At 41.4% G+C, this 11608-nt stretch overlaps 1 protein-coding gene across 1 annotated transcript in view; it reads right to left on the bottom strand.

The window, feature by feature from the left end:
* Positions 1 to 1756: 1756 nt before the first annotated feature.
* Positions 1757 to 11608, bottom strand: part of RASSF3 (Ras association (RalGDS/AF-6) domain family member 3) — a 90272-nt gene continuing 80420 nt past the window's right edge. Inside the window, exons 2-5 of the mRNA XM_006886054.1 lie at positions 10753 to 10860; positions 7812 to 8049; positions 5126 to 5235; positions 1757 to 1920 (exon numbers count right to left, since the gene is read on the bottom strand). Coding sequence (XP_006886116.1) covers positions 1771 to 1920; positions 5126 to 5235; positions 7812 to 8049; positions 10753 to 10860 — 606 coding nt within the window. The 3' untranslated portion in view covers positions 1757 to 1770. The remainder of the gene's footprint in view (positions 1921 to 5125; positions 5236 to 7811; positions 8050 to 10752; positions 10861 to 11608) is intronic.

Genomic DNA, 11608 nt, shown 5'->3' with positions numbered 1-11608 from the left:
TAAACAAGGTGTGCCATACATACTTTATAGCTAGTTCTACCTTTTTTTCCTTTTTTTTTTTACGGTTCCCTCAAAAAGCGTAGGAGGATATGATTGTCTCAGTAATCCTGTGCTACCGTATAGCCGACACTTCAGCCTGCCTCCAGCAAGGTGGGTATTTTTTGAAAAGTCTGCAGAACCACCAAGAGAGGAACCGAAATGCAACTGTGCGTTCACGTCATAGGCAAAGAACTGAAGCACCATGGAATTTCAAAAAGAATCCATTAGGTGTCACCAAAGTGTTAACAATTCCTTGGGAATTTATAAAAAATAGCTAGACTAAAAATAGCCTGTTAGGCCTGGACTTTCTCACTTGTCTCAGATAATCTCTGCACAGGATGAGGTTACTTAACCTGATTTGAGGAAGGCATCGATTGGACAGGCATTCTTTGGTTGGTAGGAACATACACTTTTGCTAAAAGAAATGGTTCCACTTTAAACGGTTCCATTTAAAAATAAAGCCCTGTTGTGTGAGCAGTTGGTTAGCTACTTTCCTCTTGTTTAAAGTAGTCCTGAATTTAGAGGAGATTGAGTTTTTAATCAGTATCCCTCTTCTATAAAATGTTCTGCTTACAGGAAAAAGGCAGACTAAAGGAAGAGAGAACGGGAAAGTATGGAAAAGAAAGCAGATGAGGGGAGGGGAACAACACAGGGAGACTGCCAAATGCCAAAACATCTTCTGAGTCCTTAAGCTCATAAATCTCCCAGCTGACAATCAAGGGAAGGACAGCTGCCTCAGTCCTTCTTTTGTAACCTTGAAAACAAACTCAAGAAGAATGACCATTTAAGAGGAGTTGGCAAACAGTCATTACACTTGGGAACCATCCTGCTTGCCCAGAGAAGCGACACCAATTAGACCATGTCCTCCCTCGGAGCGGGATCAGAAAGCAGGAGGCCCCTCTCTGCCTACATGTAAACCCTGCAAACCCTGGCTCACACTTACCTACTCGGACCATGTTCCTACATTTTACCTATCAGGAAATCAAACTGTCCTAAAACAGACTTAACATTGCAAAATTCAACACTTTTATGCTACTTTACAAACACACCTCCTTTACGCACACACACACACCTCCCTTCCTTTACGGAAAAGGTATTCCTCAAACCATCTCTCCTAGGCTCCTGAATGTTCTCCACTTCTGACTCATGCCTTCTTCCAGACTTGCTCTTTACTTTCTTTGTCAAATGCCTACAAGATCCTTCACAAAGTCCTCATTGTTCACGCCTTCCTGTGTCTTTCAATTCACATGGATAGTCTGCTGTGACATTAAAAAATAAAAGACAGGTAGTTTCAATATAAAACAATTACTGACTCTCTGTTAAGCTATTTAAAAATCATTTGCGCATCCTTAAGCTTAACATCATCATCATATAATTAAAATAAGGAAAAAGAAGGAAAATAAAACACTCCAGAGTTCATGCTTCAAATGCTGCCTGATAACCACTAGAGATTCACAGCTTGGCGAGAGGTAACATCGCAGTGCTGTAACATAACAAGCTTGCAGCATCCCTTACATGGGACGCCCTGGTGCAGGATGCTGGGTGAGAACAAAATCTGGAGATAATAAAAGGGAGAAGGCCCTAGCATCACTGGGCAAGAAAAAGGCCCCGAGGAAGAGACACTTGCTGCTTTTTTACACAAGGGCTGGTTGTGTTCCCCTCACTTAGAACAGACCACTGAATCTTCACAACAGCCTGCACTGCTGCTGAGTGGCTCGGGGGCCTCTAGTTTTAGTCCGGTTTCCACACCTCGCTGAGAGCTTCTTGAAGCTTCTGCCTGTAAGCTGTGTAGCGCCTCTTCAAGCTCTGCAGTTGCTCATCTTCTTCCTTGTCCAAGATACGTAGGAAATTCTGTAGTTCTGGAAGGCTGAAGGCTTCCCACTGGGAAGAAACACAAAGAAAAACCACCAGGTACTTTAGTCAGCGTCAGACCTTATGGATGTCAACTGTGAGGGCAGCAGGGCAAAGCTGCTCTTAATCTCCCTCCATTCACAGCCCAACATCTCTGAAGAAGGGGCTTACTAGCTATATACACCCCTCAACTTCCCCTTCCATTTCTGCTCATTCAGTCAGTCTTCAGCTCCCACTATCCCATCATAATGGTTCACACTAAGGCCGGTAACCTCCACGCTCCTAAAGCTCTTAGATAAAGCTCACTTCTCACTTTATTTGACTCTAGAGACCTTAACAAGGAGCCATTTTCTCCATTTGAAAACATTTTCTTCCTTCTACTTGGAATCCCCATTGACCTCTTTCTTAAAATCTGTTGTTGTCAATCCTAAATCATGGTAATCCCATGTGTGTCAGAGTAGCACTGTCCATCAAAAGGGTATCAGTGGCTGCATTTTCAGAATGAGGTCACCAGGCCTAGGTTCCAAATCACCTCGGCTTGGCAGTAAACCTTTAACGGCTGCTGAATGCATCACTACGAGACCCAATCTTGTCACCACCTCCTTATCAGTTCTCTCACAGACATTTTCTTCACCTCTGCTGTCCCCTAGAGGTAGCCACCACCCTATTTCTCATTTTACTCTCAGAACCTTCCTATGTTATATTTCACACATATAAGTTCTCTTAAGTACAGACATTATAAGATACCTTCCTGCTCCCCAAGAGTGATGGCAAGTTTCTCTTTCCAGCTCAGTTAGCCATAAATAGCCAAGGAATAAGAAACTCCATATATAGAAATCTGATAAAGCAGCCTGGAAGTTGGAACACAATATAAAGTTTAAATCTAAGCTGACCTAATTCCCTCTCAGATAATGCAGCTAACTGACATAAGTGAGACGGAAAAGATCAATGGCAAGAAAGAGAAAACTGTGAGGAAACTATGCTAATGTGTCTTCTGGGTATAAGATTTCCGACAAAAGGCTGCCATATGCCACACTGCAAAGCCAAATTTGACTAGAGGATCTAGCTTTCTATACAAAATAATTTGGAATTTTAAGTTTCAGAACAATGTTATCAAAAGAAACGTCAAAAAATATTTTAAAAAATTTTCCTGAAAGTCCTTAAATTTGCACTTGTTGTTATGTGTTGTCAAGTTGCCTGCAACTTATTGTGACCCTCTCTGTACAATAACTCTGAAACCTGCCCTATTCTGAGCCAGTTTCACTGACTCCAACACAGCTACTCCCTTTACCCTCATTACTTTGTTGACTCATTTCATCCAGGGTCTTCCTCTTGTGCACTGTCCATCATCCTTCTAAACATGATGTACTTTTTCAAGGATCAGTCCCACCACACACCCAAAGTATGTGAGACTGAGCTTCAAAATTCTAGGCTCCAAGGAGAAACTTGGTTTCACATTCTCCAAGACAGACCTATTTTTTTCTTGGCAATCCATGGTGTGTTCAAGACTCTTCTCCAGCACAATTCAAACACACCACTTCTTCTTCTGTCATCCTTAGTCATCCTGGAGAGTAGCTCTTTGATTCATAACAAGTAACTGAGAAGACCATGGCCTGAGTGAGGCACACCTTAGTCTCTAGACTGACATCTTTGCTAGTCTGGAAAGGGCCCTGTTTCTCCCACTTTTTTGAAGTTTGCTGTGTATCACTTTGCTATTAGGAAAGATTAGCACCAGTACCTGCTTTGGCTAATCAAAAGAAATAAAAACAAAACTTCTATTTTCACAAAAAGCTAAACTAGCATTCAGGGTTGATTTTGCAGCTAGAACCTCAAAAATCAAGACTGGCATTGCCAAATTCCTTCTCTATAAGCTACACACTCCGCATCCAGCTGCCAGCTTTATATATTTTATGTACTACTAAGTATGATTTGACAGATTAAGGTTACTTTTTGGGCCTGGGAGTGCATAAAAATATTCCCTTACATATTAATAGTAATTGTCTCTTCACTAATTCAGCTTACAAATGGTTTCACAAGCTCTATAGCTCAATTTCAGATAAGGGAGACCTGAATCTGCAAAGCAAATTAACAGACAGCTTACACTTGTGACTATAAATCATCTCGCAGTATTTAGTCCCACTTTACAGACTTATGAGATGAGAACTCAAAGACTAGAAGATAGTTTCCTAATCTGCCAAGGGAGCTCTGGTGGCCTAGTGGTAAAGAGTTGCACTGCCGATCCAAAGATGGGCAGTTTGAATCTACCAGCTGCATTTAAGGAGAATGATATGGTCAAGTTCCTTCTGAGTGACAGGTCAGTTCAGATTCAACAACTGTGAGGCTTTACTATTATTTTATCATATAGAGAAGAAACAGCAGAAATTAAGAGTCTTGTTTACCTAACTTTTAACTCAGTAACTCTAAATTCATGGGCAATTTAATCCCATTTCCTGTTCCAGACAGCAAACTGAGAATCAAAAGGCTAGAGATTTGTTCAAATGCCATTTAACATTGACATCTGATGTAGAGGCAAGGCTTTAAACCAGAATTAACCTTAAACATATGGATTCAGAATCTATAGAGTTTAATAAAATCCTTACACAGGAATCTATAAACATCACTTGATGGGATATTAGAAGGAGAAATACAAGTTCAGAATAGGCAGTTGAACCAAATCCGGACATGTTTAAAGCCCTATCTAGAAGATACCTAAAGTACTTTCTCTTCCAATTGAATAGGCTTAAACAGAACACTCCCTGAAGAGAAAACGGCAATGATGATTATACAAACACAACTTCATCATTTACTTGGGCAGGAGGGTAAGACGGTAGCAGGTGTCTTTTGTGGTAAGGAGAATGAATTTCCTTATTCTCCCTCTTAAAATTTCTTAGCTTAGATGGAGACCTCTGAACATGGCAGATACATGGAGGGGTCGACTTTCAGAGTTATGCTGGATTTAGAGATATCTGGTGGTAAGGAGGGGTGAAAATGATTCTCTGGGTGGATATCACTAACATTTTTACTGCCTTCCACTCTGAAAATTACAAACTAATGTAACTATTTGAGGGAATTCGACTGTAGACTCATGTCTGGCAATTCTAAAACACACTGAATATATATCTATACAGAACTACCTCCCCGTGACACCGACAGACAGATTCTACCTTTAAGAACTCCCTAGGGTTAAATGGGGAGTCAGCCAGTTCTGCATATCCTGTAACAAACATTCACTTACCTCTCCAATTTCATGCTCACGAAGAACAAAGCTAAGCGTGTCTGTTCTGGGTCCTGCGACCAAACGCAGGTACAGCGGATGTTCCCGATCTGAGAGCTTGCAGGCATAGACTGAGGAAAGAAACAAGCGGTATGTTAGTATATGCAATCATTCCCTATATTCTGCTACTCATTCCTCTAGGTAACACGCTGCTGTGTGTCCAAACTCCTGGTGACTTCAAGTCAGAGTAGACTTGTTTCAGAGGATTTGTCAGGCTGGTCTGGGATGGGGCAATGTTTCTTGCTGTGAGTTGCAGCCAACTCAATGGCACTTAACAACAAGCATGAGGAGACCAGATCTTTTCTCCCTCGGCTGATGGGTTTGAACCACAGACCTTTCAGTTAGCAGCCGAGTACATAACTACTGTACCAGCAGGGCTCCTCAGAGTCTGTATTACCCTAGCCTCTGAATCATCAAGCCTCCTCATGGACACATCTGCCAGAAGCCTATGGTCAAATGAAATCTATACTACTTTCTTACCACCAGATGGAAACTGCAGTAGAGTGCATTGGGTTCAACCAAGAGGTCCGCTGTTCAAATCTTCCAGACACTCTGAGGGAGAGAAATGAGTAGTGTCCTCCAGAAAAGAGTTACAGCCTCAGAAAATCTCAGGAAGGTTGGCACTGGTCAGAATTGACTCGATGGCAGTGGGTTTGGTTTTTAATATAAACTGTGCTTTATTCAGTAAGAGAATAGTTACCAAGAACAGGCTTTAGAAGGTTACAGTTCCTCAAGAGAGTTCTTGGGTGATGTAACCTGTTAAATAACTCAGGAGCTAAGCAAGGTTAGGCACCCAGGGGTGCTTCGAAACAAAAGGCTGGAGACACATGACATAAAATATCAGTCACTGAAAATCCCATTGGTACATTCATGGGCTTCCAAGAGTCAAGTGACTGGCTAAGGTCTAAAATACGTTTACTATTAGTTCTACAACTCTTTTAAGAAAGAAATATAAACTGCAACTCCTTCAGTGGCAGTGAAACTACATCACTGTGGAGGAAAAAACTCCAAAAAATCACAGTGCTAGTAGCAAATCTCACTACAGATTAATATTTATAATCAGCATCCTCAAACAAGGCCTCCCTGCTCCGAGGCACAGCCCTGTGTACCTCCTATTTCAAGGCTGTAGTATCTTTACAGAAGCACACCACCACATCTTTTTCTCACAGAATGGCTGGTGAGTTCAAATAATCACCTCTTCAGGTATCAATTGAGCTGTCAACCTCGTGTACCACAAGGGCTCCTAGGTGGTACTATTTCAACGGGATGTTATCACAATGAGACTGTGCAGTAAGCAGTAAAGAAGTTGGTAGGATGAAAAGAGCCCTGAGTCAATCTATCTTATTTTGGCATTTCCGGATAGAACTCCCCACCCCCCACCCCCCCCCCCGCAGTTGGAGTGCATCTGTACTGTAGGTGCTGATTTCTCTATAAACACAAACTTCCCCACATAGCTAAGCCTGTGGCTTCCTGGGGATAAAAATTCTCATCTCTTCATCTGTGTGTTCTGGAATAAACTTGATGGCACACAAAACCAGCAGCCGATGGTATGTGCTCAATACATGTTTACAGACTCAGCAAATGGCTGGGTTCTATCCCCATGCAACTGGTGGGCATTCTGATGTTGAGGTTAGTGTATTTCTTCCGTAACACCTTTAGGCTTTACCCAGGAAGAGCAGACAAAACCCATATAGCTTATCCAGTGCTCACCCATACAAATTTTCAAACTGTTAGTACTTAGGGAATGACTGTCTACTATTGGTATTCATTCTACCCAACTGCCTGGGCTGGAATATCTTATTCATATCATGTAGTCATTTAATGTTTTCTTTCTAGCTGTGGATGTGGGTATTAATGTTCAGACAGGTGGATTCCAGATTAAAATGTTACTCCCTTACTCTAGGTACCTCTTATGGGCAAAGAGCTGAAATGACCCAGTGTGACACCACACAAGACTAACCGAGGAAATAGAGATCCCAGAGCTGTGCATTAATGGCCGTAAATCTGTAATGCCTGAAGTTCTCACAGGGCTCAGGTCTAGTACAACACTTGGTGTTTAGACACGGATCAGGAGTACGGCGTGCTCCTGAAGCTGTCAAGCACGAAGGCACTAATTTTTGCCTTGTTGTTGTGGTGTACCGTAGAGTCAGAACCAACCCATAGCTGACCCTCCAGTCGCTTTTCAGCAGCAGTTAACTGCATGGGAGGAAATTGCCAATGGGCATTAAAAGTAAATCTACTAGCCCCTTAACAACAAAACACAGATCAAAGCTACTCCCACATACACATCACACATGGTGATTTCATGCAACCATGGATGCCCCATAGACCCACAACTGTCTGACTCAAAAATATGGACATAAAAATGATAAAAAGATAGTACAGTGTAAAATTCATCAACTTATACCAATGCTCAACCAGTCTTCAAGGTATCTCTATATCCAGCAGGCAAAGAGAACAGGATATTGCCAAATACTCAAGTGGTAAAGATATATGTATAGACAGTGAGCATACATGATGTGCAAGCCGGTAGACTCCTCCCCCTGGGCTCTGACATAACTGGCACTCTTCTTTTTTGCTAATAAGAACAAATGATATAAACTCCCCTGACCCAAAGACTGCTTTAATTTTGAGCCTGGCACAATACCTTGATCTTCCCTGTGACAACGCTTATAAAGTGCAAACTTGGCAGGGCTTTCTGTCATGAGAAACTTTTTGAGCAGAGCCTCGATGACTTCTCCGACAGTGTTCGTGCTGCTGATATGAAGGGTATTCATACAGCTGCTGCTACTGGGCGTAGGAGTTCCAGGATTCTGAGAAGTTTGGGGATGTCTGCAGAGGTCCATCTGTACTTTAATAAAGCCAGTGTAAATCCCATTTGAGTTCTGAAGAGAGAGGAAAAGCACACACACATAGGTGGGCTGAGAAAAGCATTTTAATAGTTTCTTAGTGCTGCTGTAACAGAAACACCAGGGTGTGGATTTAACCAATAGGAACTTACATTCTTGCAGTTTCTCTTTCTCTCATTGCTACTGAGTTGGCAGCGACTTATAGCTAACTCTCTACTTGGATTTATTAGGCTGTAAATGAAGCAAGAGGTCATCTTTCTCCTGTGGAGTGGCTAATAGAGTCAAACCATCAAAGGTTAATACGTTTATTCTACCCCAATTGTGTTGCAGAGAAACTCTTATGGACTTCACTTCCAGATCTCCCCTTCTTCTAGTTTAGGAGGCTACAAGTCTGAACTCAGGGCACTGGCTTTAAAGGATAAGGCTCTCACTGCTGGCTTAGGGGAAAGCTTTGTTGCAGCTTCTCTAGCTCCTGGTTCTTTGCCAATTTTATGACATGTCTTTCCTCCTATCTGAGCTTCCTTGTTTGACTATGTCTAATTTGCTCTTTTTGTATTTAAAAAATGATTATGTTTAAGATCCACCTGGTTAAAGTGATAAGTTCTTATTAGTATAACAAAGAAAACTCTACAAATATTCTCCAGTCCTTTTCTTCTACAGCTTTGTGGCAGAGTTTCACTGACCATTTCCTCTAAAGGAAGGCCTTCAGGTTTGGAATAACACATCCCAGCAAAGTGCCTCCAAGGCCAAGACCAGAAGTGGTAACTGGAGACGCCCCCTGGTGGTGTGGCCACTGAAGACCAATGGCACATACCTCTGTGGGTCCCTGTGTGTGGGTCCCCTGGGCCGGGCCCAGTGGTGAGGGCACAACTCCCTTAGAGCCAAACCACAAAGCTTAAGGCTTGGAGAATATGTCGAGTCTAAAAGCTCAAAGAAAACATCATCCTCAAATGACGACTATTATACAAAAAACGAAGGTCACCATTAGGACACTAAAATACAACAATGAGTTGACAGGAGGAGAACAGGTTAGCTCACCCCTAGTGGCTAGTATGATGTGTATTAGGCTGAAAATTTTGCTTGGATTCTTCTTAAAGAGCATGTACCCTTATCATGTGATGAGCTATACGTGATGATGACACATTATAGATTCTCAAGTGATATTTTTAAAATAAATTCCAGCTACCCTGTGAACTACAGGGAAGTTCTTATCCTAATAATCCTAATGACAGAAATATAATTTTATAAACTGTCAAAATATTAAGAAATGGTCTTTGCAGTGTGGGTTTTTTCCCCCTTCTTTCATATCCAGTATATCTAGGAAAAACATGATTTCTTGAAACAAATCCTTGGGTGTTACATCTGACACTGTTCATATAAAACATTAAAAACCATTTTTGGATTATTATATTTTCACTTTTCCAAAAAGCTCATTCCTATAGAAAGTATTATACCATAATTAAAATTATTGTGTTTAAAACAACATTGAGAAGTACATCTGTTTTAATCTCTGGGGAGGGGAAAAGCCAAAGAGCATTTTTCTCCTCTGATAAACAAATTAGCCTGAGAAAAATAGTGTCACTTGCAGGATAAGAAATAACTGTAGGATTGTCTTGCCCCCACCCCATCATTGGTGGGGTCTCACTGGGGTGAGGAAAAGAGATCCTTCAACACAAGGTTTACATGGGGGAAAAAAGCTTTTCTCTTAAGAGTTACAGAATTAAGCAGAGCCTCTTTTAAACAGGTCACCCTGTCCTCTGCTGAACTCTACCAGGTCACAGAAAACAGACTAAGTGGCAGTGGACTGAAGGACCTGGAAAGTGGCACAAAAAGATGGCAGGCTTCAGCTGGAAGGCCACCACGTGGGCGGGCAGGGCACAGAAACGGCTCAGTTCAGAGCAACATGAACACTTTATCTTTGTTGTCAGCTCTTATTTCATTGTCTCCAAGCCCCATTCCTTTCTCCCTCCTACACTTTCACTCCCCACTATGCTTTAAACAGTGGAACAGTGCTGTAGAAACCTGTACCAATGAGTAGGAAGTGAATATCACACACCTCAGCTTACAGTGCCAACCGGCTGAGAAACACCCCAGCTCAATTATATTCTAATCCATGGACACAAAATCCTTTTCATAATACTTACAAATGTACTTCCAGAAGATTAAACACCTCTGAGATCTTGTCAGAATCTGAATTATTGGATATTCATATGCATGCACACATATACATGTGTTTGTGTATATATATACGATTATACATCAATGTTAAAAATCTTCTGAATCCCAGTTTATTTTCTAAAACAATTTTAGGAAGAGTTTCCCTCCCTTTTCCCTTTCCACTCAACCCTGGCAACCATGAGAAAACATATCATTGTGTCCGGATGCACCTCCTTGTTATTATTAGGTGTCATCGAGCCAACTCTGACTCCAGGTGATTGTATATACTCATGGTGCAGCTGGTGGATTAGAACCTCGAGTCTTTAGACTGACAGCACAATTCCTTACCACTAAGCCACCACAGCTCCCAAGAACAGTGTTCTTATATTCTTTCAAAGGCCAATTCTGCAAGTGGTTTTCAAAGAAATATATTTCAAAATACATATTTAATTTGAAAGATGCATACTTTGGCCTTAAAGCTCTACAAATGTTATTCAAGACTTAAACATTCCCAAACTGTAGTTAGCAACTTACATCTGTCTTTTAATAAGGGTCAAATGAAACAGTAATGTAAGTGCTTACCAAGGTCATCTTCAATTTGTCTGTGACTGCTAAATTGTATTTATGAACCTTCTCTTTGATTTCCTCTTTGCTGAGGTAATTGTGGGTTTCCTTCTCTTTCTCCACATCCTAGGAGGAAAACAAGTAAGGCCAAACATGAGCAATCACAGAAGAAAAATGCGGATAAGTCAAGGTTCGTTTTACATTCTACTCAAGAACAAACACAGCACATCTCATACGCACACAGGCACGTGCACATACATTCACCCCCTCCTTCAAATTCTCCACAAGTTACAGTTCATTTTCTTTCAGGATTACACTTCCCTGGGCGTGATGGTTAATGTTACGTGTCAACCTGGCAAAGCTATGGTTCTCTGTGGGTTCAAAGACATTAGACTGAGGATGGCTCTTCTGTAATGTAATAAGGTTCCCTAGGAGTCATAATCAACTAGATGGCAGTGAGCTTGTTTGTTTCTTTATGCAATAAAATGTAAGCATCCTCTATCCTGTGACTTGATTCAAGCAGCCAGGCAGTTAAAAGTCAATCTCTTTCTTTGGTTGTGTTGTCTACATGCAATTATGTAGGAACTACTCTCTTGATGAAGTGTCCAACTCATCATTCTCTTGACTTCTAGTTGTTGGGACATGAACCAGCAGCCTGCTATCTGGCCTGCTAATTTGGGGTTCACTGGCCCCTGTATCCACCTGAGTAGGGAGACACTTCACCCTGGACTTGGCACTGATCAACCTCCACAGTTACGTGAGCCAATTCTATCAAATAAATCTTCATTTACATTATAGACACAAGCTTCATTGGTTTTGTTCCTCTAAAGAATCCAGTCTAAGATAATGGGTCTTAGTAAATGGGTCAAGTAAA

Source organism: Elephantulus edwardii, unplaced genomic scaffold, assembly GCF_000299155.1.
Source record: "Elephantulus edwardii isolate Elephantulus edwardi_28Jun2011 unplaced genomic scaffold, EleEdw1.0 scaffold00047, whole genome shotgun sequence".
NCBI lineage: Eukaryota > Metazoa > Chordata > Mammalia > Macroscelidea > Macroscelididae > Elephantulus > Elephantulus edwardii.
The sequence above is the reverse complement of the archived record's forward strand: the minus strand, read 5'-3'. Positions and strand labels throughout refer to the sequence as shown.